At 57.9% G+C, this 25635-nt stretch overlaps 1 protein-coding gene across 1 annotated transcript in view; it reads right to left on the bottom strand.

Moving 5' to 3' along the window:
• Positions 1 to 25333, bottom strand: part of RAP1GAP2 (RAP1 GTPase activating protein 2) — a 55344-nt gene extending 30011 nt beyond the window's left edge. Inside the window, exons 1-3 of the mRNA XM_061363278.1 lie at positions 25224 to 25333; positions 23108 to 23224; positions 9836 to 9871 (exon numbers count right to left, since the gene is read on the bottom strand). Of these exons, the coding sequence (XP_061219262.1) occupies positions 9836 to 9871; positions 23108 to 23224; positions 25224 to 25273 (203 nt within the window). The 5' untranslated portion in view covers positions 25274 to 25333. The remainder of the gene's footprint in view (positions 1 to 9835; positions 9872 to 23107; positions 23225 to 25223) is intronic.
• Between the last annotated feature and the right edge of the window lie 302 nt (positions 25334 to 25635).

Genomic DNA, 25635 nt, shown 5'->3' on the forward strand with positions numbered 1-25635 from the left:
AGGATAAGAGAGCATCTAGTTTTAAGAGAAGTATCACAAGGACTAGAGCTTTAGATTGTGTTACATCCAGCCCTGAGTAATCTGATTAGAGATTTATTTTATGGCTTCAATCAGAAAGACATAGAGGAAATACCAAGAAAGCACAAAGCAGCTGCTCCGTGCAGGCAGTGCAGAGACAGAACACAGCAAGGTTTATCTCTCCTGAAACCGTGTGAGATGGGCACCATACACCGCCAGCAACCTCAGCACCTTGTCAGTTCAGAGTGATCAGGAGAGGGATTGATGTGTGCCAAAGTGTGGGGCAGACCCAGCTTTCCCACTGTGCCGCAGCACCCAAACCCTGCAGCTCCCTGCCGTCCAGTACAGGAGATACACAGGAATACAGGACTGATACAGGCAAAAGAAATTCATCTGTGAGCCAACACAATGGGCTTGTCCCTCATCCAGAGCCCATCACAAGCACACACGAGCATCGACCCTTTGCCTGACCTGGGGCCCAGCGTGGCCCGCAATGTGCCATCTCCCCAGCGCAATCATCAGCCTTCCCGGGAAAGGAGCAGGGAAAGCAATCAAAGCCGCAAGGAAGGCACAAAAACTCATTACAAGTGACTGACCTCCCGCTGCAGAAGGAAGCCAAGGCTCAGGCAGGTATTGCCAGCCATTAAAAACGAGCCTGCCCCGCATGCATGAGAGCAGCAGCGGGGTCTGATGGTCGGCGGTGCTGCAGATTGCCCTGGTTTATGAGCCCCTCTGGAGTGAAACGTGAGTGGTTTTCCCACTATGGTGCCCATGTATGAAGCAGAGCAGTAACACCATCACCAGAGCTGAGCTCCTTAGCCAGAACCTGATGGTACCTGTGGTCCCTATGGCACACACTGTGGTCAGCGGCCTCCTCTCTCATCCTGCTGGTGTGGAAAACAGCTCCTTGAATACCGGCACATCCCTGCCCACCCCAAAACCACACAGAGATCAGTGAGTATTGCCCCCACAAAGCCTTGGCCCGCAGCATCCCGGCTGCAGAGCAGAGCTGTGATCTGTGTTAGCACAGTGATACAGCATGAGCTTGGATTATCACACTGCAATTCAACTTTGAGCACAAAACCCTGCAAGCGGAGGTCACGGTGTGGCTGTTTGTACCCATGAAGGTGACCCACTGCAGAGCACCAGGGAAGGTACAGCTCGGCCACACTGCCCACCCTGCGGTCACCCCGTGCCCCTTCCCTTCCCCTGAGCACTGAGAGAAGGAGGCAGCAAACATCTGGTACCAAGCCAGAGTTAGGAAGCACCTTCCCATCACACGCACCTGGGACTTACTTCAACACAAGAATCAGGTTTTGGTGCTGAGCACATGGTTTTGGTGCCCCTTCAGTGCCAGCAACCAGAGCAGGGCAGTGCTGGGCTAAGCAGAGCAGCGCTGAACAGAGCCAAGCAGTGCCGGCCCTGGCTCCTTGGCACATCGTGGGCCAGCAGGTACTGTAATAAACCAAAGTCAAGAGGAAAATGGTACCGGGGAGATGGAGGAGATGCCAAGGGCCAGGCAGTGAGTCAGTGGCAGAGGAGAAGGCAGACATGTGTCAGCCTTGGGTGCAGCACCAGCCCCTGCCTGGTTTGCTCCCTTGTGTGAGTGTATAATCTCTGATGGTTAAACACAGCACCAGGCAGTCACGCCTGTGACAGCAGCGTAATTACATGGAAATTGTCTTCTTGATAATTTGGGGTGGTTTTCCCTGTAAACGCAGACTTTCTGAAGAGATGAGCTCCGAGATTTCAGCATTAAATTAAATTAGATCAAATCAGCAGAGGAAATAGGTTTTTACAGCATGAGCAGATCTCTGAATTTTACTAACAAATCAGTGACCTAAATGCCATCATTTATCATTAACATCACTAATAAAGCCAGATCCAGGATGCACAGCAAACCAGCATCAGGCACACGCTCCCAGCACCACCAGCACCCTGCTTAGCGCTGGTCCTTCCCCAGCTCCCCCTGCAGAACAACCACCATCCCCGAAGCTGTTATTCCAGTCAGCCACCACCAGCATCCAGCCATGGAAAAATCTCGTGCTGTCTCTGGGCCTTGATTTCCCTCAGTGCTGGGGAGGGATGCTATCTGCCACTGCATTAGTCTGTGCTGAATGGGGAGAAGCCCTTTCTAGCTCCAGGAACCTGAGGGGAGATCAGTGCCCTGCTCTGCTGCGAGGGGTGTTCATCAGTTCATGCAGGACCGTGTCCCTGTGCCAGGCGGGCAGCAGCTGGACCAGCAGCTCCCAGATGCTGCCCCAGGAGATGCTGGCATCTCCATTACCCGTCTGCCTCAGACACCTTGTTTGATGTGGGAGCGTTGAGAGACATATAATTTGTGGAGCTAAAACACAGGTATTATCTCAGTGACATCCGTACAATAGGGAGCGTGCTGAAGTCAGTCACATTCACCAATGGGTTTCTGTGGCTCTACAGCTTTTTCCTCGCCTCTTGCTTTGGACAGACAGAAAATGATGCAGTTGTTATGTGGAAACCCAGCCCAACATCTCCCTTGTTAAATCACCTCACACTGTGCAACCTCATCAGTGAGCAGGAACAAGAGACCTGCTCCGTACTGGTGCCACACGCACACTGCCCACACCACAACAGGGTCTCCGGATGGGTGCTTGTCCTCTCCAGGAGGAGACGTGCCTGGAGCAGCAGGGGAGAGCCCCGCTCACAGCAGCACCTTCTGTGTGTCCAGCCTGCAGCCACTGTGACCACACCAGCCACATGGGCAGTGGTATAAACACAGGCAAAAGGAAACCCCTCCTTTCGCACAGCCTGGGCTGCAGGGAGCCCATGAGGGGCCGGCACCTGGGATGAAAGGATGTGACTTACGTGTCCTGTTTCCCAGTGTTCCCCTGAGCACCGGCACTCGCGGGAGATGGACACAGACCTCTGGTCTGATCCTGTACTTCCCAGCATCACAGTCTCACCCTCCTGCCTGTCAGCACAGCCCCTGCCCTGGAGTTTAACATGCAAGTGAAAAGCAAATCTTTCCAAGTTGTGTTTAGGTTTTGGAGCTCCAGTGAAGACCTGATGGAAGTTCTTGAGCCACCCTCCAGCCCCTGGTTCACCCTGACATGAGCACCAGGCTCCATCTGGAGAGGCTGAGCACCAAACTGCTTGTGGGAGGAAGGAGCTGTCACAGTCACACCGGTAACATTGGAGAGGAGTAGGAGAAACGGTGTTTGAAAGGAGTGACCTTTGAGTCCTCACAGGGGCATCGTAACATAGCTCTGACCTGTTCAAGTACCCGTCAAGCCTCTACACACCTCCTCTGGGTGGGAGTCTAAGCTAAGACAGGTTTTTAAACCAGGCTTTGGAGGATGCCAGGTCCTCGGATGTCACACGGGTCCAACGCTGACGCGGGTGTTTGCTGACCAAGCGCAAAACCAGCATCAGGAGCCCCACTGGAAATAAACCATCAGAGATGGAGCAGGACCATTTCCAGACAGCGACCACAGGTCCTGCTGGCACCGTCTGGCACCAAACCCTCCCTTGGAGTGAGAGCGCTGCCAGGCAGCTCCAGCACCCGGCGCGGTGCCAGCGGCCCTGTCCCTGCTGCACCATGGGCTCACCAGCACCAGCCCCTGTGGAGCCAGGCCCTGCAGAGCAAAGAGAAAGCGATGGGCTGCAGGAGCAGCACAGCAGTTAATGAGGTTATCACTAGGAGCACAGCACCTGCACCAGCACCGTGCTCCCGGCCCTGCTCCGGCCTCATTGGCTGCTCGTGCTCCCACATTGCTCTCATCCCAGAGGCAAGCAGACACACAGCCAAGGGAGAGCAGCAGGCTCACAGAGCAGGGAAAAGGCTTTTCCACACCCCCAGCACTCACCAGCAGCCAGGACCCTGCCACGGGTGAGCTCCACGACAGCCCCGCTGCACCCTCGGCTCCCACACACAATCCCATCCTCCTGCGCACCCGGATATTTGGGAACATGCACCCAAGGCAGATGGTGCCTCTGTCACTGCAGCCATTAAGGCTCCCCCCACCCTGTCACAACAATATTTGCTTTTAGAAGGCTGCTATTTCTTCCGAGCAGCCGCCTTTCGACTGTCTGCAAACAGCTCCTATTTTGACAGGCTGCAAATATGGCAGGAGGGAAGATCTATAACCCAGCAGGGTTTATTAGGTCTGAAACACCGCTAAAAATAGACCCACGTGGGGTTGTTAAGTCCTCTGGGCAGATGTAGTTGTGGATAATCTAGCTTTAAATATGTGCGGGCTGACAGCAACAACAACATTTTAACATATGGAACTGGGGAGCACAGGCTGCACCAGCTCAGCATCACCGGGGAGCGGCGTTGGCATCGCCAGATCCCGGTCCGCTGCCTCGGCTCTGCAGCGCAGGCGTCTGCAGGAATAACCCCCCAAATAACCCCGAATATCTACAGCAAGCCACTGGGAGCCACATACCAGGGGAGTCTCCCAGGGCGGGAGCATCACTCGAGCTGTGCCAATATCCCCCCATGAAGCGGTACATAGATAGGGCTTACCAGGCTAAATGGATGCAAGACCCCGAGTCCTCAAAGCCGACAGCACCTTTCTGCTGCTGGGAAAGCTTCCTCTGCCCCGGGCAGGCTGTGAAACGTGCTGCAAGGATGCTGCGGGGCTGGGTGTCTCTGGGGATGGCCGGGCCGATAGCCGCCCTTCCAGGAAGAGGGAAGAGCTCCCGCCTGCTGGCCCAGATAGCGGGGAGACGTTGGGGCTGGCTGGATTTTGTCAATCGCCCCTGTTCTGGGAGGGTTACATCGCTCCTTTTGACCCAGCGACTCCCACCTCGTGCTGAAGATCTCCAGCCTGGGAATGCAGGGATGTGGCAACGCTCACCAGTGCTCCCTGATGGGCACCGAGCACTGCCCCATCCCCTGCAGCCCCTGCTCAGAGCTCACCCCACTGCCCACAGGGGCGGCCACGGTTGCGATGTGAGCCGAGGGACCGGGCTCGCAGCAGCCTGCTCACCAGCACACAGGAGCTCACCCCGATGTGGCCGGGCAGCAGCAGGGCCCCGGGTCCCCTCGCTGTTACCTGCTCACAGTGGGAACGAGCGGCAGAAGCCAAGCGCTCGTGTGCCCACTGCTGGCACAGCCCGGGAAGCACGGCCGGGAGCCTGCGGAAGGCCCCGGGCTGGTCCCGCACCGCCGCCGCTCGCCGCCGGCCCCAGCGTGCTCGCATCTGCGCCGCAACCGAAGGGGGAGCTGGCAGCGCCTGGGCACACCGAAGCCCGGTCAGAGCGCAGGGGTTGTGTTCTGAACAGCACCCGGACACCAGCGGGTCAGTCAAGGACGCGATCCGGGGCAGCTCCAGCCACCCACAGCACAGCCCGGGGCCCGCTGCTTTGCCCCCCTCCAGGTCACTGGGGGCTGTGAGGACAGCAGTGACTTGGATCCGTGCAGCCCCGAGCTCCCAGCACTGGCCAGGGCTGGCACAAGTGCTCAAGAGGCAGCTCAGAGGCAGCAGACGGGGAGCGGGGATGGCAGCAGCCGGGAGCTGTCACCATCCCTGGCCACTGGCCTGCAGCCTCCCTGCACTGGTGAGAGGCTTTGTGCCAGCAGGAACCCTGGCACCAGACCTGCCTCCAGCACAAGGACCCATTTTGCCAGGGGTGCTGTGTCCAGCCCCACATGCCCACCGTGCCCCAGGAGCTCCCAGGGAGGAGGCAGAGCAGCAGCTTCACCAGGGAAGCACTAAAGGAGGTACAAACCGGGTTCCCACCATCATTTTGAAGGGACTGAATCACTTGAGGCTGCTGGCCTGTCACCTGTCACGGGTGATTTAAGATTCCAGCAAAACTTGACAAGAAATCAGGGTGGGATTAAAGCCAGGGGACCCAGAAAGGTGGTGTAGGAAAGCTCAGAACTTGCTGTGAGGTGAGCCACATGGCAATTAGTATAACTAACAACAGCATCTGAGAGGGTGAGGCATCCCTCTAGGGAGAGGAGAGCATCAAGATGATGAGGCAATGTCCATTAAACAGCCTTTGCCTCAGCTGGGTGCCCAGTTAACCCCCATCCACACAGACCCACCTAGAGACTGCCCAGCCTTTGGCTGGGAGCAGGACCAGCCCCTGCCTCATTTTGCCCACCCAGACTCAGTGGTTGGGTTAAAATTGCTTAAAATCCATTTTCACCAATTCCAACGCTTGCTCCAGGTCCCAGGGCTCCCATGGCACACCAGCCCCATACACTCAGCCCTCCTCTTGCATTCCTGCCCCCAAGCCAAAGGAATTGCCTTGCTGCAGCCACTGCTTCGCCGTAGTTGTGATCGCATCTCCTCTGCAGTGCAACGCACATGCTCCTACAGCTACAGTGCAATTGCCAAGCATACATTTGCATGCAATTACCCATTTTGAAAGGTGGTAATAAAGTCAAAGGGATTAACTCCAACACAATCTGCTCTCCAGACCTTGTCCTCATAGGACCTAAGCGCAAACCTTCTAGATTATTGCAATACTCAGTGCAGCTACTGCCAAGAAGCTAAATCATTCCCACATCTTCCCATTAACTCAGCTCTGGCCCATCAAATATTAAAGAGCCTCAAGCGTGGACACAGCTCATTTTTCGAAGGTCAAGCAAATCTTTCATCTCTTCTCTTCCCACCTTTATCTCCATCACAGTTCGCACCATCAGCTGAGCATCACATGCTTTTTCATGTGAATTTTAGCTGCACGCACACTGACTCTCAATAATCGGTGTACAAGGCTCCTCTGTTCCACAGAGATATGAGTATTTCACTGCTGGGTTTGCTTTTAAGGCTAAAGAGATGACTCTGCCTGAAGGAGGGACTTTTGATTGACTTCTTCTATTAAATACTCGGTGGTTTCTCAGCATATCTTGCTGGTGACACCAAACAGAAAATAACCAGACCGCAGGGGGCTGAGCAGCCATCGCAGGCAAGGGGCTGGTTAACTTCCCACGTGGGACATCTCCTGACCTGCTCGCTCCCAAGAAGTCTGCCTGGAGGGAGGAGGAAGGTCCCCACGGGTTCATCTCCATCAGAGCAGGTTTGTCCCCATCACACCTTCCTACCTCCTGCATCCCCAGCACAAGGATTCCTTGGGTGGAGGGGCCCCAGGGGTCCCTGCACTCGCTGTGCTGCCTGGGGTCAGCGCAGGGCTATGAGAAGCAAACTCACCAGGCAAGCCCATCTGGCTGGGCTGGGTTTGATATGCAAAGATCCTGTGAGAGGCTGATGCTTTCCTCTGGGGTGCCCTCCCCGCTCGGGAAGTGGGGTTAGCTGCCGTCTGCCTCAGCTCTCCCCTTCCCGGGCAGCACGACCTGACCTCAGACTCCACCACATTTTACAGGCTCTGCATGAAGTCGTGCCCCAAGCAGCACCAAGGGCACCACAGGAGCACCTCACGGTCCTGGAGATGCTGCGAGCTTTCTGCAGACACTTCACATGGCTCCAATGCCAGCACCAAGCCAAGGTCTGGAGGGCTGCTTCTGGGTGTGATGCCCTTTGGCCAGCCTGGGGGATTCAGCTGCACCCAGTGCTTTACCATGGAGTGAGTAAAGAACACAAGAACAGAAAACCAGGGATCACAAGAGGACTGGCCCATGCCAGAGTCCTGGGTCCGCACGTGCCAAATCCCATTTAGTGCACAAGTGCCTCAGTCTCCATCTCCCAGCCCCAGCCCCTCTCCTGGCAGCATCAGCCCCTGGGTACATGCACCCCAAAACCTGCAGCCAGGGCACCTCCAAGCGCTCTCCCGCACTCTGCAGCCCCGTACCCGAGCCGCTGGGACCGGACACACCCGCTCCCGGTGCAGACCCAGCCCGGGACCGCGGCAGCCCCCGGGCAGAGCCAGACCCAGACCCGAACTCACCGGAGCTTCCTGCGCATTTCGGAGCTCGAGCAGCGAGCGCGGCCGTTCCGCAGCGGCCGCCCGGGGGTGCTGGGTCCTCACAGCCCCTTCCCCGCCCCGGCACTGCCCCGCTGCCTCCCCGCAGCGCCCGGCACCGCGCAATCCCCTGCCCGCCGTGCCAGGGCTCTCCATCCATCACCTCGCCGCGACACTCCCACTCCACAGCATCCACTCATCCTCTCCAGTTCCGAGGCCCTCAGACATATTCATGGTTACCATAGGAACTAATGAAACCCGAATTAAAAGAGAGAGGAGAGGCAGACAGAGGGAAAACCGCTTCGGTGCTCTGGTGCCACCTGTGTGTGTGAGTTTGTTACATCAGTGAGGAGAGCAGCAGGCGGGGAGCATCCCACAGCATCAAGCTCGGTCCCACCAAACACCAACTCCACACAGGACCCAACCTTCACCCTTCCCTCCAGACCCCAGCAGGGACACGTAGCCCGCTGATCCCTGGGGATCAAGGGGCTCAGTGCCCCAGGGAACCTGGGTGCCAGCTCAGACCATGCTGGGACCCCTCCGCATCCTAACACTGGGGGCCACATCTGCCACCCCGTGCTCTCCCTCCGTGCCAGGCTCCTGCAAGTCAATATTGATGCCTGCAGCACACACAAGGCTTCGTGAAGTGCTCCTTGGCTTGCAGAAAGCAGCTTGTCTTTTTGTTAGCAAGTTCCCCAGTGAAAGAGTTGCCCACGCCTGGCATGTCAGCAGAAGGCTGCAGCAGTAATAAGAGGGTGTTAGAAAACCAGAACTATGTTTTTATTATTATTTTTCTATATATTTTAAAAGCTTTTACAAACATCTAATGTGGCTCTGGCTGGGCCCCAATTACAGAACCCTTTAATGAAGCAATCTGTCCACAAACCAGACGCATTAGGAAAGGCTGTGGAAAGCATTAGCTGCAAATGGCAGGGAGAAAGCAGCTCCAGTGGATGCTCATTGAATGCCCAGAGTGAACCCCCTCCTCCAGCCGAGAGGAGGGTGGGAGAAACAAATGTCCCCCAGACCCTCACCCCTGCCTATGCAGGAGCACAGCAACGTGCCCCATGGCACCCAGTGCCCGGCGTGGTGGGGAAAGGAGGCTGAATGGAGTTTCTGCAGCAGGGCTGCTGCATGGGGCCTAGGGAAAACAACAGGGCACAAGGTACCCGGGGTGTTTAACTCCTTCCCATCTCTAGGGGAAAAGGGAAGTCTGCTGGGATTCACCCAAAGCTGTGAACATTGATTTAAACCTCTCATTAGCTCAGCAGAGCCCGAGCCGGGGGCAGCAGCTCTTGTGCTATTTACCATGGGCAGTTGCAGGCACGTTTGGGCAGCAGGTTCCCCCAGGCTCTCCGTGCACTTTGACACTAATGGCTGTAGAGGGAACCACGGGAGTTGTTACCACACACATCACCCGTGCCTGGGCAGGCTGAGCCTGCACCCATCAGCCAGCACCACAACAGCCCCGGCTCCCGCACCCTCCTGGGCCTCAAGAGCATCTTCATCCCTCCAGAGCCCAGCAGGAGCAGGAGCAGGAGCAGTGCAACAAGCACAGGCACCCACTGCCCACTGACACCCCCCGCTCCAGACTGCAAGGTTCAAACCAGAATAAACCAGCTCCGACTCCACCGAATTCCCAGGCAGAAGCTTGGTGGCGATTCCCACCCCCACCCCAGCATCTGCGAGTTAACCCACTGATCATGCAGCACTTGTGCTGCTGCAGTCACTGCAACCACCCCGCACCTGAATCACCTCGGACTGGAAGGGAGAGCAAGCTGCCTGACACACACAAACACAGCTCCAGGACCAGGGAGGTATGGCTGGTGTGCCCCTGCACAGAGGTGGAACCGCAGAGACAGCCCAGCTAGCAGGAAAGCATCCTCCATGCACAAAGCCATCCCCAGCACCATTTATCTCACAGGGACATCCCTTTACATGAGAGAAGAATGAGGGCACTCACTTGATCTTCAGGCTGGCGAGCATCGTCTTGTCGATCCTGGGGAGAAAGCAGAGGAGGGGGTTATTGTGGGTGCAGGAGGGATGTGTCTCCCTCCAGTGTGGGTACTGGGTGCTGCTGGCAAACCCGACCCCACAGCTTCATGAGAAGCCCCCAAGAAAGGAGCAAGGATACAGCAGGGGGAGGATGCCTGTACCTGACCGGTCACAGCCTCGCTCTGTGAGCTCAGGCTCATCCCTGCAGGGCTGCACCATCGCCACCTGGGCACTCACCCCTTCCCTTGCCCATAGCGGCCGTGAGCACACACACGCACACAGATGGGGGACCAAGGAGCAGCCCCATTGCTGCCAGCCCTGCCCGGAGCCCCAGTGCCTCAACTTCTTTATTTAGCACCGCTAGTAAGTGCCTATCTCCACGGAGTCATTGTGGTTACAGTCACATTAATATTAATTAATGCAAATGATAGTAATGTCTCAAAATACAAAATTATGTCTTTTGGCAGGCGCTGCACACGCTGTGCTCTGCCACACGGGATGAGAGCCGCAGCTCGAGGAAAAAGGAAACACTGAACAACAGCCCCAAACCCCCTTGTTCCACCCTGTGCCCGCAGAGGACGATGCAGGGCAGCAGAAATGCTGCTTCCCCTCTACTCGCAGCTTTACCTCCCTCTGCTCTCAGGCTCAACTTCCCTGTCACAAGAGGCTGTACCCATGGGGCCAGATCCTGGTACTCCAGAGCCCGAGCCAGCACCTCCTGCCCACCCTGCCTCTGCCTGCACCATCCCCTCCCTTGGGCCAGCATTCCCCTCCCATGGGAGCTTCATTCCAGGCATTCCCCAGACAGCTCTGGGATCACCTGCACGCTCCTGCTCCTGAAATAGACCCAGGCACCCGCTATTGTCACTTAATACTCAACCAGCCCGTCCATGGCCCTGTTATCGTTAAACTGAGTTGAACATTAAAGTGTGCTGGGGTAAAGTGCTGCTGCTGGGGTCGGTGGCAGATGCAGAGAGCCCTGGGGACAGTGGACGTTGGGGCAGCTCCTGCCGGATCTGCACCAGAGCGGGATCCACACCGAGCAGCTCCATCCGGAACCGCAGGAACTAAAACCCGTTGCTGGTTTTTGGCCTCGTAGAGAGCGGGGGAAAAAAGGAAAGAAACCGAAATAAACCACAGCAGAGAGAGCCCCGTGCAGGGAACCGCAGCTGCAGGATGACTAAGCTGAGAGCCAGCCCTGCCCCGTGCCCCCTCCCAAGGTGGGGTGAAGTGAAACACCCCACACCCAGCCCAGCTCCTCCTGTGCACCCCAGCACAGCCCTGCAGCTGCCCCAGCACCCACTGCCCAAAGAGCTGCAGCTGGGGCAGAGGGATAGGGCACCTGCATCAATCACTGGGGCAGTGAGCTGGGCAGGGGAGCGGTGGCAGCTCCCAGGGCTGTCACCATGGCTTTACATCACCCGTGGTGGGCATCCCTACATCCCAGGGTGACAGCAGCACATCTGCTGCCCCAGGACAGCTCTCCCAGGACCCCTCTGGCTGCAGATGCAGACGGTGGACAGAATAAACCCTGATTCACACCCTGCTGGACGGCTGAAGCAGCATCCAAGGCACCGGCAGTGGTGTCTGGGTGTGCCCGGGCACCCCACACACGGTCCCCACAGGAAGGGTGTGTTGGCTGGGGCAGGGTGAGAAGATGCAGATGCAGGTACCGGCTGCAGCAGGCTCCTTCCCTTCCCGTAAACACCCTGGGAAGTGTTTTCCCAGTGGGCACACAGCGCACGGCTGCGAGGGGCACCCTCCCTAGGGAGCTGTGCGTTGACCACCTTGGAGCTGCCCCGCACGCCCTGGTCTGTCTCTGTGCAGGCGCGGGGGCTGATGCTCACAGCAAGCCCGTGCCCTGCAGCGCAGCCCCCTTGCTCCAGCAGAGCTCGTTTCCTGCCCGAGCCGCAGTTGTGGTTCTCTGCTCCCTGCAACGGCCAAAGCCAGAAGGAAAACAACAGAGCAGAGCCCAGAGGCCCCGAACACCCCGGCGGGGGGTAACGGCTCCGCTCCATCCCAGCGGGAGGCTGTCACCGGCACCAGCTCCCTGGATGTGCCTGCTGGGGCCCCAGAGCCTCTGCTGCCGGTGGCAGCAGTGGGGCAGAGCTGTCCAAGAGCTGCCATTTGTGCCCAGAATGAGCCTGCCCTTCTCTGAAGTTATCTGTACAGGAGGATGTCCAAGGACTTCCTTCCTATTTTCATGGAGAGAAAAAGCCCAGCTGAGAAAGCGCTTGGCTTCAATGGAGGGAGAGCTTCATTCCAGGGACCTGGAACCCCCCCAAGCTCACTGCCCCCCTGCAGCACTTTACCCAGCAGGTTTAAAGCAGCCACAAGCGTTCTCCCAAGCCCTGCAGCTCCCACAGCACCGCAGCAGAGCTGCCCTTGAGCCAGCACCAGAGAGCCAAAACCATCCCAAAATCACCCATTCGGCCATCAGTGCCCGCTGACAACAGTCGCACAGACCTGGAATGGGCATAAAAGACATTAGAAAGGAGAAAACTGGGGGAAAGCAGTGCCGCTTCCTTATTTTCCTATAGATAACACATCTGGGAAAGAAGGGACACAAGAAGCAAGCAGACCCCAACAGCTCTGCTGAGCACGGACAACTCAGAGGTGCCGATGGACGAGGTGGGACCTCACCAGGTGCCAAATGTCCTGCAAGCATCACTGCCCAGGCACAGAGGAGCAAGCAGGGGGTCCTCAGCAGTGAGAACTGCCTGGGCTTCCCTGTGGGCACAGGGGGAAGATCCTGACCGGCGCACGTGCTGGCGCGGGGCAGCAGGAAGGGCTCTGCCATGGGGACACCGCAGCGCAGCACCATGGTGCATCCTTCCCAGAGGGAAGGAGAAGCTCCCCATGGGGCACCGAGGAGGGGCAGGACAGGAGGCACCCACCAGCCGTAGCCGCCGAAGGAGACGCTGCGCTTCCTCTGGAACACGGTGGCTCGGTGCTGCCGGGGCGCTCCAGCCATGGTGACACCGGGACGGTGGCAGCTGCGCCAGCAGCGCCGGGTGCTTCCTGCGGGACAGGCGCTGTGCCAGGGCGGGGGGACCCAGCGCCTCCCCTCCAGCACCCCAGATAAAAGTCATTTCCTTTCCTCTGTTTTCTCTTGCGGCCTCGGGCTTTTCACAACCCTTCGCTGCAGATGTCGTATTTCTCCTAATGGCAGGAGCCGTGGCACTGGGGCTGGACACGGCATCACCCATGGTCATGGTGCCGTGGGGCTGCCCCAGCTGGCAGAGGGTCTCTGGTGGCACCACACGGGTCTGCATCCCCAGATCCTGCATTCCCTGCACCTGGCTGGCTCCCTGGTCACAGATCCTCCTGTGTCTCAATGGGCTTCCCACTAAAGGCACGGAACCTCAATAACCCTAACCCCAAAACCCCATCACCACATTTCTCACAGCAAACAGGTCCCCGGCTGCTCCAGCTCTCAGTGGGGCACTTCCCACCCGGCCCCATTCAGCAGCAGTACCTGGGTTTGCTCCCATTCCCCAGCAGCACCTTGATGTGCATCTGCAGCCTGACTGCCACTGAAAACCACGCAGTCCTCTAGCAGCCAGGCTTCATAAATTCCACTGAAATGGAAGCGCTGGCCTCCAGCTGGATACGAGCTTCCATCAGTCACAGGGTCCCTAGAATACAGGCTGTTGTTCCCTGCCCCAGCCTTTGGGAACAGCAGAGCCCATGGGAGCTGGGAGATGTGCTCCTCACCAGCGCCCTGGGGCCGGGCACCACATGCAGGGTCTGCCATCCCATCCTCACACCTTGCACCTCCCCAGACCAGCCCCCAGCACCCGTCTGCACCCACCCAGGCTGCAAGAGGGGCTTCACCCTCTGCAGTGAGGGAGCAGGAAGGGTGGGAACCCCACGCATCCCTCAGCAGCCGGGGGGCTGCACTATCCCGGGGCTGCAGTGGGACTCGGGTTGGAGCCGCACCTCGCACCGCAGCCTCGCATCATCCCCCGAGCTCAGGAGACACAGGAACCCAAGGCTCCCTTCCCAAAGTCCCTGCAGTTCAGAGCCGAGGTGCTCCTGCTTCAGCTCTGTGCACTCACCTCCTCACTCCGGTGATTCACCATAACACCCCGCACACAGCAAACATCCCTTGGTGTGCTGCTGGGCAGAGCCTGGCTCCCAGCACTCCGTGGGTCCCGACAGGAATCCTAGCCCAGAGCTCTGCAGGAGCCAGCCTCTCATGCAAGCACCCGAAAGCTTTAAACTGAGAAGCATTTGGATCCTGTCTGATGTGTGAAAGGAAGAGGGGAGGCAGGGGGTGGATGGGGAGTTGGAGAGAGAAATCACTCAACTCTGGGGAAAAAGCTTGGACTCAAATCCATCTATTTCAACTCCTACTTTTCTGCCCACAGCCGTCTCTCCTCAGAGGGATGAAGCGATCAAAATCCTTTGCATTCGAGAGCTCTTAAGACCACCATAAAAAAAAAAGAAGAAACCCCAAAAGCCTCCCAAACGTGCGGCAGGCTCGAAAGGCGTAACTCAGGTACCATGAAATATCTGGAGCAGACATTTGCTCAGAGCACGTTTGTTCCTGGCCTGGATGCTTCGTGTTAAAGCTCTGCATCAACAGCAGTGTGACGTTATCCTCGCCTTCATCTTCCCCCGGGCCACATCTTTCTTACACTCACAGCAGTTGGTTTCTGCCCAGCTCTACTGAGCCGCACATGATTCACATGCCTGAAAACACAAGCAGGGAGCCCTGCAGTGCATGGGAACTACATGGGGCTGCTGTGGCCCAGTGCAGCCCTGCAGACAGAGGTGCAGCACAGGTAGTGACAGCAGCCATGGGAAGCATCAGTCTACAGCTGGCATCATACCAGGAACAGTGTGGAGAACCCAGGAAAACAGCCAGCTCTTCATTTAAACGTTTACTCTTGCAGTCTGTAAGCAGCAATTACCACATCTCGCTCTGCCACTTCAGTCCTTATGTGAACCCGCTGCTGTCGGAGGCACATGGAAGCAGAGGGAGAAGGGGACATGTGCAGAAGGTGCCGCTCCCTGCTGTTGGGGTCAGTACAGCCAGGGGGTCACCACTGCTTGCTAGGGTCTCCTTATGTCCCCTTGGCACGGCAGAGGAATGGTTCCCACACCTCCCCTGGGATGTCAGAGCCGACGAGAGCAGGACCTCGACACAGCCATGGGGGAACTGCCTCCATTTCCCACTGCCAGGAGAGGTGCGAGGCAGCTCCGTGTGATGCCAACCTCACCCTGCACCAGCGGGACCAGTACCCAAGGGTGCCGAGGGGCAAAAGAGCAGCTCTCCCTGCTCCTCATCCCCGCCAAGGCCATGCCAGCCACCCCAGACACAGGTGACAAACAGCATCTGGACCAGGCAAAGGTTAAAACCACACCGCGGACCCAACTCCAAGCCCGCAGGGGCCTCCAGGCTCCCCCCTGTGTTTCAGCGCATCCCACCAGCACCACCTCACCCGCACGGGAGGCATCCAGGAGGAGTGTGTCTGCAGTGACATTTTCTCGCTTCCCTCTTCCCCCCCGGGGTATTTCACACAGTTGGGCTCAGAAACAAAAGGATAAAAGAAACCCCTCCTCCTCTCACAGCAGGCACATCAGAACCGATCAGCCCAAACTGAGAAACAAAGGCCTGGGGGGAGGATGGTGCCTCCTTGGTGCCATCTGCACCAGACAGAATTAACATTTCCAAGGGCCTCTCCCAGAGCCATGAGCCCATCACCCCGACCTACCCCAGCCACATTCCCAACCCTGCTGAGCACCCTCAGTAACAGCGGGGAGGGGGTGCCACACATTGCTAACAGATAACGGAGGACACCAACCCTGGAGCGGCCCAGGCAGCTCAAAGGGGAGCAGCGTGCAGGAGAGGTCCCATGTTTTGGGTGGCTCCATCACCCCAACCAGGCACAAGACAAGAGAGGAGGGACCGGGAGGCTGACAACTGCGCAGCGCCGGGGATAAGGAGCACACGCTGCTGGGCTGCTCACAGAGGGAAGCACAGGCTGGTTGTGCACAGCCCCAGCTCAGCTCCCATCCCCTACAGGAGACTGCAGGGCTCCAACTGCCCCGACAGCCCCATCCCTGGCAGTGCTCAAGGGCAGGCTGGACACAGGGGCTTGGAGCAAGCTGCTCCAGTGGAAGGGGTCCCTGTCTGTGGTAGGGTTGGAACTGGAGAAGCTTTAAGAACCCTTCCAACCCAAACCAGGCTGGGGTTCTATGACCAAACCCTCAGCACCAGTGAACACGTGAACTCTTGGCACAAAGGAAAGCAGGCTCTGAAGGCACCTTCCTCCCAGGCGACCAAAGCTGCCAGGCAGCCCATCTGTGCACACAGCAGCAGCAGCAGCAGGACGGGTTACCCAGGCCACCAGCCCCCAGCACCACTGCACAGCTCAGCCCCCATCTCTCAGCAGCTCGGAACCCTTTGTAGTGCAGCCAGCACAAGCAGAGCCTGCTGCTCCCATTCCCAGGGCTGCTCCAGGCTCCTGCAGCAGCCGGGTGACTCAGGCAGCCATGGAATGGGGAACTGCAGCATGGTGCTGACCCTCAGTCCATGAGAGCACAGTGCCCCTGCCCAGGCCGGGCTGCAGCCATGGGCACACACTGCATCCTCAGCATCCTCAGCCTGCACCGCAGAGCAGAACACTGCCCAGGAAGAGCAGCACAATTCTTCCCTTTGTTACTGGGGCTAAGAGAAACTGATTGCATCATTAGTGCTTTAATATTGCATGTGGCACGCTGAGGGTATTCATCTTTCTATTATGATTCCAAGGAAGGTTGTGGGCACCCAGAAATATCAGGTTTTCTCCTGGCAGGAAGAACACGCTGTACGTATCAGCGGCCTCAACACGGAAAGCAAACAAAATAGGGTCCGAATTATTTCTGACTCAGTACGTGGAGTATTTTTAACAGTATTTTCTCCCCTCTATGGTGCTGCTGAAGTGAAAGGAGGTGAGAAACTTGGTGTCTTAAACAGCAGGTTCCCACTAAACCCAGCTTGCTCTCGAAGGTGCCTATTTGCTTCTCAACAGCCCATGGGTCTGCAGCACCCACTGGATGCCACGGGGGTTCTCAGCCCCAGCACCGGGAAGGGGGACCCTGTTTGTCACTCGAGAGCTGAGCTGCAGCCAAGGGACAGTAAAGCCAAGGGCAGGTTCCGGATACCTGCCTGCCTCCATCAGCCTCAGGGCTGCTCATCACAGGGCACTGACCATCTCCAACGGCTTTGCTCCTTAGGCACAGGCACAGCCCAGGGAGCAGAGCCGAGCTGCCTGCTGTCTGCAGCCACTTGTTAAACCCATTAGGGAGGGATCAATGCACTGAGCTTTAACTGGGAGGATCAGCTGCAGGATGGAGCAAGCAGCCAGAACAGGCAAACTGACCCAGCCAAGGGTGGGAGCACAGAAAGGGCCATTCCCAAGCGCCTGTCATGCACATCCTGGGGAGCATCGGCAGTGGGACTCGGGGATGAGCACCAGGGGCTGTGCTCAGCCTGTCAGAGACAGAAACGCTTCTGTGGGACCACAGCAGAGGAAAACAAGGCCAAACCCTGCAAGCCTGGCTTGGTGCGACCACCACCAGCAGAAATCAATGTGTTTAACTGTTCCTGGGTCTGAAGTCCATCCATGCTAATTTGCCTTTTCTTTACAGTATTGATCTCACCATTTCCAAGCAGTGCTGAGGGGAGGCAAGGACAGCCTGAAGCAAACCTCATGGAGCAGGTTACCCCCCATCCCTCCAAGGCTTGCTCTGCACAGCTCATCAGGGGATGTGAACACAGCCCTCTGGTCCCTGGCTTCTGCCTTTGGGCCTCCTGGGGTAACTGGGTTAGCTGAGCACCCTGCAGCACCAAGAGCCTCACCAGCATTCACATTTGGACCCACACATGCTTCCTCAACCCAGCCTGATACACACCAGTAACGGGTTTCTGCCAGCATCACACAACCTGGCTCTTGCCTGTAGGAGGACACAGATCTCATCTGCTCGCAGCACTGCACACAAAGTCACCACACACACTTCCAAGCTCATTAAAATCAGCCCACAGTGAATTTAATGTACAGAGCTGCTCATTTTCTCAGGTTCACCCATTTTAGAGATGTCTTGCTAGTGAGGGAAATCCCCAAAGAGGCTCTCTCTTTGGGAAGAGCCTGTTCCAGCACACTGTTACTGTGTGTGTGGTTTCCCCACCTCTTCCATCCATGTCCCTTCCCATGCAAGTTACACCCAAGGGGGGATAATTCAGAAGAGCAGCAGATGCCCATGTCCACATGCACACGGTGCCTCCCCGAGAAACCTGCAGGAAGGTTTCTCTGTGTATCCATACCCCTGCTCTAGAGACACCCCAGCCCCAGGTAGGGCAGGTACCACTGCCCACAGAGTGCCCCATCCCACACCTGGGGAGCCCTGCTGCAGGGAGGGGACAGGCAGGCAAGCAGCTGACCATTCCCAGTGCCTGGTCCCTGGGCACCGTCACCATGGCTACCTGCACATCCACCGCGCATCCCACATTTGGAATGCAGTCCCCTGCTACAGGAGCTCATTGCCTGTCCACCCAGGCACCACAGGGCTGGAGGAGGGAGGATGCATTAGGGCAAGACCCAACCAAACCCCATTCCTACTGGCAGGCTGGACCAGCAGAACCAGAGAGCATTTGGCCCAATTCACACGGCAAACGCAGGAGCGATATAACTGCAGCCTAGGAAGAAATTGTGGCAAGACAGAAAAAGAACCGTTTAAACTAAAATAAGGGCTGGCAAAACATGGGGGTGGGAAGAAAGCATGGGCATGAGATAGACCTGAATATACTTTGTCTGGAAATTAGGAGGTTTCTAGTCTTTAATACAAACAACCTCTGGAACAGTTTCCTAATAGCAGAAGAAAGAAGAAAGCTCTAAGTGATGCTCAGCACACTCATGAGGATGTTACACGAGTGGGTGCTGGCAGCAGTGGGGAGCTGGGCTTGGAGAACCAGCTCCTGCCCTCACACCCCCTCTCAGAGCTCCAGCTTGCACCCCACACGCTGCCCAGCTCCAGCAGCCGCTGCTGACAGCCAGGATGCTGGAACAGGCTGAGATCCAGGCAGGAGTCAGGGCTCAGCTTCAAGGCCAAACTTGCACAGGGTTCCATCTGAACACAGCAAACAAGACACACACAGGGCTTGGACTCGAGCTCTTCAAACCCCTGCTACACCTCACCACTGTCACCTGTCTTCTTCCACCATTTTGGGTGGGTTTTGCAAAGAGCTGGACTAGATCCAGATCAGAGTCAAGGAACAGCTCCTTCTGGTTTGGCATCCAGCTTGGAGGCAGATGTTAACTCCAAGCAGGGATTCATCTACCCCCACGAAATTGGAAAGAGGTCTGGGCAGAATGAGCTGTTTTTAGCTCCGGGAAAAAAATGCCTCTTCCTACTGTTGCTGCTGAAGTCCTGCTCCTGTTTCCACAGCAGCCGCTAACGACAACAGGAGCATCTGACTCCAGGTACACAACAGGCAATGGCAACAGAGGGACTCTGTCAGCAGCCCCCAGGACCCTGCTGCTGTAGGGGTACACTTCGGGATGAAGGGGAAGAAGGATGATAAAACAAACATGGGGCAAAGCAAAGAGGTGGTTTTGCTGCTGTGGTTATTGTGAGCTGCCCTTTGGGAGGAATCAGCAGCACAGGGAGGACGAGGTAGCTGCTAAACGTGGTGCACACAGCGAGCCTGCTGGCTGGAATCACGCTTCTTGTTGAATCTGAATTTAAACTCCTTGGCGTGTTTCCAACCCCGATAAATCGTGCCGTGTGGACAGATATTATGTCCCTTGTGCTACTAAAACAACAACCAAGCTTAAATAAAACAGTGGAGACTGGAGCGTGCAGGAGATGAGGGAACAAGGCAGCCCCTGGCAGGCACCATCTCACATCCCATCCACACCAGGGATGCAGGCGACACGGAGCTCGCCCACCGGCTCCACCGCTGCTCTGCCCGCAGAGATGAGCCGGATAAAAGCGATGCTCTGCGTGTGAGCAGACATTACACCGCTCCCCGGCAGAGATAAGCTGCAGTCTCACTCGAAGGCAGAGGGGAGGAGGGTCACCCCAGCACACAGCGCTGGGTGCACAGAGGCTCCGAACAAACAATCCCTGTGCCCTGCTTTTGTCATGCAAAGAATCTGGGGCCCCTCCGCAAAGGGGTGCCCTGCAAAGGCAGGACCATAACCCCTCACAGCCCTGTCGGGGGGCTGCTCAGAGCAAGCACCAACACCACGACCCCCAACACAGCGGAGCAGAGCCCTGGAGACACCTTCTGAAGTTTCCTCATTGAATTTTCCCTATTTAACAAGAGCGCTGGCACCGGCACCCAGACCCCATAGACCCCGAGTCCCCAAGCCCCGGCACACAGAGCCTCAAGCAGTCACCGCGTATTTAAATGCAAACCGAGGGGCTGAGAATTGTAAAGGCTTCAACAATAGCAATGCCGGCTCTGCCTCACATTTGCATGCAGACAAGCTCAGCGCAAAAACAAGGACAAACACAGACTTGAACCTCCCCCTTAAAGCCTTACCCGGGTGTTCCTGCTCCAGCTCCCCGCTACCGCAGCCCCGCCGTGCGCTGCCCTCGGGTCCGATTCCACAAGCCTGGAACGCCTCTTACCCCGGTGTCCTCGCTGCGCTGCGCGGAGCCGGCAGCGCTGGAGCCCCTGCGCGGGGCGGTGCGGGGCGATGCGGTGCGGTGCGAGCAGCTACCGCAGCCCCGGGCTCCCAGGAGCCTGCGCCGGGCGCTGCGCACCCGCAGACCCCCGGCCACGCACCGGAGGCCCCGCTCCCAATGGCAGAGCCGGGGCTGCCGCCGCCCCAACGCCTCACCCACGCACAGGGAGAGGCGCAAGAGCTGCTCAGGGCAAATGCATCAGGGAGCTGGGAACTGGGACTGGGTCCCTGGAGGGAAGGGAAGAATATGAGGGTCAAGTCGTGATGGGCACCTGGGCATGGGCTATTGGGGAGGGTTCACTGGAGCAACACCCACCAGGGAGAGCTGAGGAGCTTGGTCATTGCACTGCCCAGAGTGAAAGGGCTGGTTTGGGAAAAAATAGCTAGAAAATGGAGCAGCCCCCTTTGGATTCAGCTTTGAAAGCAGACTTTAGCCTTCATGTGAGCTCCTTCATCTGTTTCAGCTGAATTACAGGCACAGACCTAACAAAAAAGCAGCTTCCAGGGCCAAAAATCTGGACTCACTGAAGGGAAAGACAAAAGCAAATTCCCATTCCCACTGACAGGCCCATCTTTTCTAGCTCTTTCTGCCCCAGCCCCAGGCTGCTGTCCCCCATCAGAGCCCGAAGGTGAGTCTGCACCAGAGCACAGCCAGATCATCACAAGATGCATCAGTTTGGTCCCACCGATTCCTAAAGTAATTCAAGAAAACTTATGCAGTTCCCTTTTTGTGCTGCCTGGTCCCTGTGGAGCACACCAGTAACACACACCGCTTGACTAGGCAGGTGCTTGCATGACCAACAGCCACACAACTCTCTTCTTGCCCCCAGCCGCGTCACTACCCTTATGCAAAGCAGCAGCAGTCAGTGCGAAACAGAGGCAGTGATCCAATGAATGTGGCAAATAAAGCAACAGCCTGAAATGCCACAGAGCATCCCGGTGTCAGTGGACCACCTGAGGCACCATAATGTGCCTTAGATGCAGCCTCAAGCAACGTGCTATAGCAGAAACAAGTACTGGTGCTGGGCACAGCTGTCTGCTCACCGGGCCCACCCCACCAGAGGCTGCAGGACAAACAAGATGTTGGAAGTGGTGATGCATCCCCAGCACAGCTCACTCCCATCCTGTAGAGCAGCTGCTGAAGCCAGCTCGCTCCGGGTTTGTGCCCCAAGCAGGCCCTGGCTGCAGGCACCGCCTGAGCAGGCTGCTCTGCCTCTGCTCAGAGCCAGCTGGGCAAACCTGGGACTCACCGAGCTGGATTTGCACTTGGGCTGCTCAGGGTGACATCCTGGGTGAAGGTTTCACCCCCATAAGAGCAATGCAGGTGCCATTCATGGCTCTACCAGACTTCTCCAGGTAATTCCCCTGCCCCCTGGGAAATCAGCTGCATCCAGTGGAATTAACCCCAGTGGTACTTCACACTAATGATAAATGACGTTGCACACGTTGATGCTCCACATGCCGCATGATACACGTGCGTCGGGGTGAGATTACACAGCCTTTGTTGGCAGTTTCCTACAACTGGTTCAGATTAAGGACCAGCATGGTGATTGCAGCTTCTGGGAAGCCTCTCTGGTGGGAGCCAGAGGAATTGCCGTCTCAGGATGCGGCCAGCATGCACACCATGGCTGCTGCCAAGGGACTCCTGCAAGTCTCTTCTAGGTGTGGATGTCACCTCTGGGAGCAGGACAGAGCCCTCCCCACCCAGCCCATGGGCTCCAGAGCACTGTGCACCTCCCAGAGACACCTCACCCTGCAAGGTGCCTCCGAGAGCCCTTCCCCACCCTGTGTTTCAGCCCCCCCCTTCATCCCCAGCCACCCTCCCGCTGTTGTTCTGCTCCAGGCAACCCTGGCCAGATAAAGACTTCAGGGCTTTAAGGAGAAAAACTGCTGCAGAATGAAGAGGGAAAAGCTTTCAGCCACCCGGGGACTTGGGTGGTGCAATGCTCTTAATGGGCAGCAAAACAGACACTGTGCTATATGTGTCTTGAGGCCCACAAGGCTCTTATGTTAATTGCATTCTACCCCCAAACACTGGGATCCAAACTGACAGCAACACATGTGCATCGGCAGGGAAAGCCGCAGCACATGCCTAGGACATGGCCTCAGTGAGCTGTGATGGAGGGAGCTTAAGCACCAGAGCGGGGTATCAGAACAAATACTGTCCAGAGATCACTTGTGCTGGGAGATCTGCATCCCCTGGCACCAAATCTGATTTTTAACTAAATCTCAGGTGTGCTGCATGCATAAAGCAGGTCCTCAAAGCTGTGTGGCCAAAAGCATGGAGGATTAAAAAACAAGACTACGGGCAGGCAGTAACTTGTCCTTTGCACTGCTGGTGTTTAGAGGATGCTTGCAGCTCCCAGCTGCTGCATCTGGGACTTCATTTTACTGCTGTTTAAAAATGCTCAGGTGTTCACAGGGCTTCAGAGGCAGGCTGAGGCTCAGGAGATCCACGCCAAAGCTATGAAGGCTTGTGGCAGAGCGGGTGGCACTGGGAGGGGATGAGCCAGTGCTCCTGCAGCCCCCAGCCCTGCAGCCCCGGCCCCCCCCCTTACCTGCTGGGTGAGCCCAGGTCCGCCCGGCTGAGGATGCGGTGCTGCTGGGGCGAGTACAGCCACTGGAACGCCGTCAGCGTCCTCTCCTCGATCCGGAACCGGCCCTCCCGCACGTACCTAAAAATAACAGCAGAGACTGGAATATTCACCAGCGCGGGGTGGGGGAGCTGCGGGCCGCGGGGGGGGCTCCACCGCCTCCTTCACCGGAGCCCTGCCTGCATCCCGGCAGGTCCCCATCCTTCTCTGGCCGTCAGGAGATGCTCCCATGGGCGCACGGCTGTGGCTGGGACTGGGCACCCTTTCGGGGAGCCAGCACTTCGGAAGCAACCCAGGATGTCTCACTGTACACCCCTGGCAGGCAGAGGGGCAGCATCAGTACCCAGCTCAGCAGCACAGCCTGCTCCAACTGCTCCCGCACAGCTCTCACCACCCGAGCCCAGGCTAATGCCTTTCTAACATCATTTTGAATGTCAGACCAGAAGCTGAGGCTTATTAAATAATATTCAAGTGATGAATTGATGGCTATCTTGATTAGAGGAGTGCAGGTTCCCTGTTTAGTGAGCACAGTGTCAGTAACTGCAGTTGTTCCTATCTTTCAGAGCAGAGTCCTGCCGCCTGCCTCCATCTCAGCAGCCAGCTGCACTTCACACACCCTCCTCTGGACATGAAATTTCATCAGCAAGCCATTAATTATTTAAAGCCTCCATGGTGCTGGTTGGAGACGCGCACACAGCTGCAGCATCCACAAACCCCAGCCAGGGCTGGGGCGAGCTCGTGGTCCTCTCCTCCACACGAGTGCTCTGGGTGGTACAATCCCACCAGGAACAGCAGGGATCCGGCCACGCTGCCTGAATGGGCCAAGGGGATGTCCCACCGTGCCCTGGGCTGCCCGCAGCCCTGCTGACCTGTTCAGTGCTCTGCTGCCCACCCAAACTCATCCAACACAGGGATGTGAGGTCCTGCCAGAGCTGGGGGCAGTGACAGAGCCAGAACCTCCTGCTGTCAGCAGAAGGGAACCCAAAGGGCTCCTGGAGCGGCCTCCTGATTGTGTTGGTGAAAGCAAGCAGGGATGGTGCAGTCCCAGTGCTCCCCTGCAGCTCTTGCATGTGACAGCATTGCACAGAGTGGTGGCAGGCAAGTCAGGGGGGCTTTGGGGAAGGAGGTTCAGGGATGGCAGAATGGCCAAGCCCAGCAGCCGCTGTAACAGCTGGGGTCTAAGTGTGCACGAAACAAAGTGCCCTGGGCTGCTGAGGGGGAAAACAGAATGAAAAGAGCTTCACAAGCTTAGAGTAATCCTCAGCCAATTTCCACTCTGGCTCACAGGGATCCCACCACACCGGGAGCTCCAGCTCCATCCTGGCTCTGCTCCATGGCAGCCAGTACCAGAACAAGCCTGGGCCTGGTCCCAACTCTTACATCAGCAGCACCGGAGCCCCCCAGTCACCATCTGGCATCGTGACAGCGTCCTGCTCAAAAGTCACAAGCCTTGGACGTCACAAGCTGCACAACTGCACACACAGAGACTCAGGGAGAGCTTGTTTCCAATGTCAGCCCATCCTGCTGCTCAGGGCGCTGTTATCATCCATCCCCATCTGAGGCTGAGGGTCCCCAAAGCCTGACACAGCCTCAGCACCCTCCACCCCCAGACAACACTAGGATGCCCCAAAGCATCCCAGTGTCCCAGAGGCAGCCCCCAACGCACCAGGATGCTGCTGCTGCTTCCCACACCACCCCTGTGTGGGACAGGGCCACTTCCCACACAGGAACTCTCTTTGGGATCCAACTCTTCTACTTCCACGGATCCCCAAATGCCAGAGATGCCCCCGCGCTGCCCGAGGAGGTGACACCCCCCTCCCTCCCCGGCTGCAGGAGCCACCCCGGGGGTCCCACCACAACCTGGATCACGCTGCGACCCCCGGAGCTCCCCAGGCACGGGCCGGGTCCCGTGTGTGCCCCCCCCACACCCCGCGGAGCCCTCCCCGGTCGGGGCTCCCCTCTTCACCCCGCTCAGCAGCCGGGGCACCCCGGGCTCGGGGCATCCCCACACCAGAGCCGAGACCCCCTTGGAGCTCAGCCCCTCCCGGAGCGTCCACCGGGACCCCCAGCTCGCACTCACCAGCGCACCAGCTCCCAGCGCCGCTCCCCCGCCGCCTTGCCCGAGGCCATGCCGCGGAACGGGGAGCCCCGCCGCAGGGCCCCGCTCCCGCAGCGCGGTCCGGTCCCAGTTCCGGTCCCGGTCCCGCCGCGCCGGCTCCTGCTCGCTGCCACCGCCTCCTTCGGCACGGGGGGGACCCGGGTAGGGCCGGGGGGGGGGGGTCACACCGCCGTGCCCCGTTACGTAAACCTTACACAACGCCCGCCCCCCGGGGCAGCCCCGGTGATCCGCGCCGTGCCGGGCGGCGCGCTCCGCTCCCGGCCCGCAGCCCCCGCCTCTCCCCCCGTTTGACAACGGAGCCTGAGCCGAGCGGCACGAAGCGCCCGGGTCGGTCACCGGTGGAACGGAGCCCAGAGACGGGGTCCTGAGCCCC

Source organism: Neopsephotus bourkii, unplaced genomic scaffold (genome assembly GCF_033783945.1).
Source record: "Neopsephotus bourkii isolate Nb327-2 ecotype Australia unplaced genomic scaffold, CSIRO-AGI_Nbou_v1 NB_1154, whole genome shotgun sequence".
NCBI lineage: Eukaryota > Metazoa > Chordata > Aves > Psittaciformes > Psittacidae > Neopsephotus > Neopsephotus bourkii.